Source organism: Phaseolus vulgaris, unplaced genomic scaffold, assembly GCF_000499845.2.
Source record: "Phaseolus vulgaris cultivar G19833 unplaced genomic scaffold, P. vulgaris v2.0 scaffold_28, whole genome shotgun sequence".
NCBI classification, from domain to species: Eukaryota; Viridiplantae; Streptophyta; class Magnoliopsida; order Fabales; family Fabaceae; genus Phaseolus; species Phaseolus vulgaris.
Genome location: NW_027174096.1, coordinates 297,760 through 304,116, shown reverse-complemented (window position 1 = coordinate 304,116; position 6,357 = coordinate 297,760). Strand labels below are relative to the sequence as shown.

At 35.4% G+C, this 6,357-nt stretch overlaps 1 protein-coding gene across 1 annotated transcript; it reads left to right on the top strand.

Annotated features, from left to right (window-relative positions):
- Positions 1 to 2,716: 2,716 nt before the first annotated feature.
- Positions 2,717 to 6,157, top strand: LOC137817291 (uncharacterized). Its single transcript, XM_068620542.1, has 8 exons — positions 2,717 to 2,978; positions 4,181 to 4,418; positions 5,058 to 5,089; positions 5,191 to 5,264; positions 5,340 to 5,403; positions 5,562 to 5,639; positions 5,716 to 5,786; positions 5,868 to 6,157. Exons 1-7 carry the CDS (start codon positions 2,717 to 2,719, stop codon positions 5,751 to 5,753), a joined length of 786 nt encoding a protein of 261 aa, XP_068476643.1. The 3' UTR covers positions 5,754 to 5,786; positions 5,868 to 6,157.
- The last annotated feature ends 200 nt before the right edge of the window (positions 6,158 to 6,357 follow it).

Sequence of the window (6,357 nt, the reverse complement as noted above, 5' to 3'; positions counted from 1 at the left end):
TACCAAACTCTGGAAACTCATCATCAAATTTCTTCCACTGAATAGAATCAGCTGGATGTCGGTACATGCCATCACATTTCCTCTCATCTACATGCCATCTAAGATTCTTAGCATCGTTTGGGTTTGCAAACAAACGCTTCATCCTTGGAATGATGGGAAGATACCACATAACCTTCATTGGGGGTCCATGGTTTTCTATATCTTCAATAGTATCATCATCTTTTTGTTTCAACTTATAACGTGATAACCCACACCTCGGACAACTTTTCAACAATTCAAATTCTTTGCGGTATAATATACAATCATTAGGACATGCATGTATCTTTTTATACTCCATACCTATTGGACAAAGAATCTTTTTGGCCTCATAATTACGATTAGGTAGAGTATTTCCCTCTGGAAGCATATCCTTCAACAACTGAAGCAATTTTGTGAAACTTTTATGAGTCCATCCATTTATTGCCTTCAAATTCATCAATCTTAACACCGCCGACAATCGTGTGAAGTTAGTTGATCCAGGATACAATGGAGTCTCTGCATCGCTTGACATACTTCCATATCCATGCACTTTTGCAAAAGACTCAGCTCCTACGTCACGAATCATGTCTTCCAATCGATCATCTTCTACATCATCGTGTATTGCTTCATCCATGGTGGACCCCACATATTCTTCAGTTACGAAAACACGTGGTAAATTTAATAATTCACCATGACATGTCCAAGTTGTATACGATCGAAGAAACCCATCACATAACAGGTGCTCCCTCATTAAATTAACATCCAATATCCTTCCATTCAAACAATTAATCGCGTTATGTTGTGCAAATTGTATAAATTCTTTTACTCCTCTTTAGTACTCATCACTTATACGAACAAAATTTATCCAATTTCGATCCATTATATTCTGCAATAGTCATTCAGAATCAGGGTTCTATCTAACATTTTTGACGAGGGTCGAACACCCCGAACTCAATACCAGCACGTATTATTGTCGAGGGTCGAACACCTTCGGACTCAAAACAACAATGATAATTCTATTCAAAACTAACAACTAAACTAACATAATATAAGTACAAATTATAATAAATACTGAATAATATAAATTCAAAAATACAAATTATAATACATAAAAAAAAATTCATAACATTAAAAAAAATTAAAAAACCACCAACCTTGTGTGAGAAGCCTTCGTTGGTGAAGAGTAAAGAAGGAGCAGATAGCGGTGGCGGCAGCAGCGGAACCGGTGGCGCTCAATGAAGCTACGAAGGAGAGAAAAACAAACAAGAACCCAAAGCGATGTCAATGTAACAGTGTAAGAAACGAAAACGAAAACGAAAACGAATCGGTGCAGCAAAAAACGAGGTCGAAAGAACTTACCAAATGTGAATGAAGATGAGAAGAACGCGAATGGAAATGTAGCAGGAACAATGCAAACGCGACCTGGAACGAAGCAACAACAGTGAAAAGGAAAGGCGGTGAAGATAAACTGTTTAATCTGTGGCGCGTTGCAAATATTTAGGGTAAAAAAACATTTACAAATGCGGCTATCAGGGAAAACCGCATTTGTAAATCAAGCGTATTGATTTACAAATGCGGTTATTGGTAAAGCCGCATTTGTAAATCAATACGCTTTGATTTACAAATGTGGCTTTACCAATAACCGCATTTGTAAATCAATACGCTTTGATTTACAAATGCGGCTTTACCAATAACCGCATATGTAAATCAATACGCTTGATTTACAAATGTGGTTTTCCCTTATAGCCGCATTTGTAAATAAACATAATTTCAAAAATGCCACCGCGTTTTTTACAAATGCGTTTAAGCGCTGAGCCGCATTAAATAAAGAGCGCTCTTTTCTTATTTTTGTACTAGTGTGGCAACTACAAGGAATATGATTGGTGAACCAAGACCAACAATGGAAAGTGATCATGTAGCCCTACTCTTGGCCTTCTAGAGCGAGATGGACGAGTTGAAACGCAGGAATGAAGAAGAGATTTAAGTCCTAAGATAGGAGAATAAGGAGAAAGATAGCCGAAGAGATACATGTACTCGAGAACGAGTCTGACTAGGACACTCCTCCCAAAGAAACCCCGATGCCTTTTCCATTACCCATGACTCGACCGTTAAAGCATGAAAGCAGAAAAGCAAGTCCAGACCTAACACTTCGACCCACAACTCAGAAATAGTTGGAGGAACCCGTCAACACCCTTTTCTCAACGACATAATGGAGGCTCAACCACCGTCTAGCTGCAAAGTGACAAGTTCTTAGGTTTCATATTGAATTGGAGAGGAATAAAAGTCAACCCGGACAAATGTTGAGCTTTAATTGAAAAGCATATCCCAAAGAATGTCAAGGAAGTGCAAAGACTTATCAGGAAGCTAACATCCTTGTCACGATTCCTACCAAGACTAGTCGACAAGACGAAGTCAATCGTACATTTAATGATAAAGGCTCCCAAGTTATACTGGACATCCAATGCGAATAATGTTTTTTCGAAATCAAGAATTTCTTAGCCTCCCCTCTGGTGATCCAAAATTTGTTACCTAACCTACCCATCTTGGTCTACCTCTAAGTATCAGATGAAGTTGTGTGTTCATCTTTTGTACAAGATATAGATGAAGAGCATCAACCCATAAACTTCACCAACCAAACCCTACAGGAAACCGAAACAAGATATTAGAAGATTGCTCTCATGTTAGTTTCCATGACACAATGGATGAGACCATATTTTCAGAACCACTAAATTATAGTAAAGACAAATTTCCCAATAAACCAAGTTTTGTACCTAACCTCATGGGAAGAATGATTAGCTGGTCAGTAGAGCTGTTTGAATTCAACATCAAGTACGATCCGAGAGGACCCATCAAGTCACAGTGCTTAACAAATTTTGTGGTTGATTTAGGTCCAAAATCAGTGGATCCCAACAACTCATGGGTTCTGCATGTAGACGGACCCTCCAACACCAAGGGGAGCGGTGTAAGGGCTATCTTGGAAGGACTCGGGGGAGTGTTGTTGGAACAGTCGCTCTGCTTTGCTACAAAATTCTCAAATAATCAAGTTGTGTACGGAGCTTTGATAGTAGGATTGAGCCTTTCCTAAGGCATCAAGGTGAAAAAGATAAAATTCCAAAGTTAGTCTGAGTTAATAGTTGGACATCTTACCGGAGTGTTCCAGGTAAAGCATCACCAGCTCTCTAAAAGTCCCTTTTTCCTTTCCTCTACCTCTCTCTAACATTTTGACCTCCTCGATCATGAGTTTGATGATTGGAGTTCTCCATTGGACTCCTAGCGATGATCACTACAAGATTGGTCGATCAAAATCTTAAACAGAGTAAGTCCAATTTTGCTCATTTTTCTTTAGAGTTAGTTTTTGACACTACAAGAAAATAACAATTTAGTCACCGAATTCAGCGACCGAAAATGAGTGGTCGCAATTTGCGACCGAAATAGCCACTGAATACCCTCAATCTCAAATGTGTGACCGAAATAGCGACTGAATGAATTGTTAATGATGTTAGTTAGTTTAGCGACCGAATTAGCGACCGAATATGAGAGTGACAAAACCATTGGTCGCTAAAGTGGTGACTGTTTTGAATAAATTGGGAAAAATATATTTGTGACCGAATTAGCGACCGAAAATGTTTCTTTTTTAGTCACCAATTTTTTTCAGTCGCTAAATGTAATTGCTTATTTCGGCCACCAAATATGTTTATTTTTAAGCCATTGATTTTCTTTTGGTCGCTAAATGTAATTGTTTATTTCAGTCACTGAATCAGCCACCGAATAATGTTTAGTTTTTAGCCACCGATTATACCCTCGAATGCGTTTATTTTTTAACCACCAATTTTCTTTCAGATGTGAAATGTAATTATTTATTATACTAATAATAATAATTTAAGTTATTTAAATGAAAAAAAAGATTGAATGTGACATGATAAAGAAGATTTCAAAATTAATTAATAATTATTATAAATAATAGATTATAAATATAAATATAAAATTAAATCATCATACTTAAAAATATATGTTCTTAGGCAAACGTGTCTCTTTTTTATGACAATACAAATTAATAAATATAATTAAAATAGAAAATGTTACTAAACTTCTATTAAAGTGAAAAAAAAGAAAAACTCGTGTGTAATTTCTTTTATTAAAAAAATATTAACTTTTATTCTAGAAATTTTAAACACCTTCCAACCTTTTAATGCGTTCCAGCAAAATCCAAAACCTCAAAAACCCTATATCCCAAATTTAATCTTCCAAAGCATTTTTCAAATTCCAAATCCCAAATCCACCCACACACTGGTAGTCTTCTTCGAATGCTTCCATGGTTTGGTTCTTCTTCGATTCCTTCTTCCAATTCACGTGCTACTCAAGCTCACGGTAGTCGTCGTCTTCTTCTTTGCTCTTCTGCGGTTCGTTCTTTTTCATTTTTCCTTCGATTTTCTCTTGGTTAGGATTGATTGATTCTATTAACCTACTCTTATTTTGGCTATTTTGGCCCTGAGTGTGCATTTTCTTAATTTCATATACATATTATTAATATGATGTGGTTCTAGTCCTTGGGATGTATAAAACCGTTATTCCCACTTCTTATCTGTTTTTCCCTCTGCTAATGCTTTATGCTAGAATGTTGTTCAGGAAAATCACAAGTTTTACCTATTTCTTTTACTAAATACTCAATGTACATATTTTTAGAAAATTTGTAAATTAAGAACTTGATGTAATAACTGGTTAGATATTCAACCTCTAGATCTAGAAAGATTTTTAGCTTTCTCTCCTTACTACATTTATTTTTTGGGCTAGTATTTTATCGAAGGATATTTTCTTTTTAGGATAAGATTTTTTTCTTATAAATTTTCATATAGCAATCATCTTAGGTATGAAAAATTGGCTAGCAAATCTAATGTGGAGTACATTGCTGGAGGTAATACACTCGATCCGAATTATTAGATTTCTAGTCATAGATTCTAGCTTTAATAAAAGAGCGGGAAAGAAAAGAGATGAAAGTGCACATTTCATCTTGACGAGTTTTAAAATTTTCTCATTGGTAGGTGCTACTTTGAATTCAATCCAGGTTGCTCAGGTATGCACTTTCTTTTATGAAATGAGCTGAGTCTGCAGTAGTTATGTAGCTAATCATTTGCCTTCACTTCGTAACATTGATTCAAGTACCTAATGCCACAGGTTACATAGGCTGCATAGGAAAGGACAAATTTGGGGAGGAAATGAAGAAGAGATGTTCACTTGATGGTGTAAAGGTAAGTTTATCTTTGATTATCTTGTCACTTAGAATTCCATTTCTGAAATTAACTTTCTATTCATTCAACAATCAGGTTCACTATTATGAAATACTGCACCTATGGGAACTTGTGTTGTTTGTGTGGTTGGTGGTGAAAGGTCAGACGATCAAGCTTTCCTTGAGTTTCTATTCTTCTTATTATAGAAATCAATAATTATATTTTATGTTTTTTCTGTAAATAGTATACTTCAGATTAACATATATTTGATCGCAAAACAAGTATTTGAAGCCTCCTATTTGATTGCATATAATACAGGTCACTCGTTGCTAACTTATCAGCTGCAAAATTGCTATAAGTCAGAACATTTGATCAAACCAAAAAATTGGGCATTAGGTACCTAGTTGATATAGTGTCCCTTTCTATCTCATATACCTGAATAATCCAGATAGCCGACATTCATGTTTTGCAGACCTTCATGATGAACCTTTTCGCTCCCTTTATCTGTGAGTTCTTCAAGGATGCACTGGTGAAAGTGCTACCGTAAGGATTCTTCTCTCTTTAATTTTATTAAAGAAAAAATTACATATTGATTTTATTAACGATGTCCATTCTTGGATTCAGATATATGGACTATGTTTTTGGAAATGAGATTGAAGCAAGAACATTTTCTAAAGTTCAAGGTTGGGAGGTAATAATTACTCAACAGATAGGAGAATTATGAAGAGTGCATATAGAAGGAGAATTATGCTGAGATTTTTGGAGTTAAAAGAGAAAGAAAATCAAGGAGAGAATGATGCAATTTATAGCATTAAGCCAATGGGGTTTATATACATTTGAATAAGTTGAGAAAGATAAAAGTGGGAAGAGCAAATTGAGTGATGGAGTGATTGTTTTCTATTCCTGCTCTACAAGTCCTCTCTGTTTGGATTTCTTTGATTCTGTTTTGTTCATAAAATAATCTGCATTATTTATTAAGCTTTTGCTTCCTACACTATTAAATAATCTCATCTTTCTATACAAAGAATTGTGTCCATGTGAAATTGGAACACCAAGTCTACCTAAATCTTATTTTTATCCACCTAATATATGCAGTTGTCATTTACTTAAAGCA

What these genes read in the sequence shown, in the direction of transcription:
- LOC137817291 (XM_068620542.1), top strand. Translation starts at nt 2,717, where the DNA reads ATGGATGAGACCATATTTTCAGAACCACTAAATTATAGTAAAGACAAA. An exon ending in CTCCAACACCAAGGGGAGCG is followed by an intron (nt 2,979 to 4,180) that starts GTGTAAGGGCTA and finishes CTTTTATTCTAG; the next exon opens with AAATTTTAAACACCTTCCAA. An exon ending in ACCAAAAAATTGGGCATTAG is followed by an intron (nt 5,640 to 5,715) that starts GTACCTAGTTGA and finishes CATGTTTTGCAG; the next exon opens with ACCTTCATGATGAACCTTTT.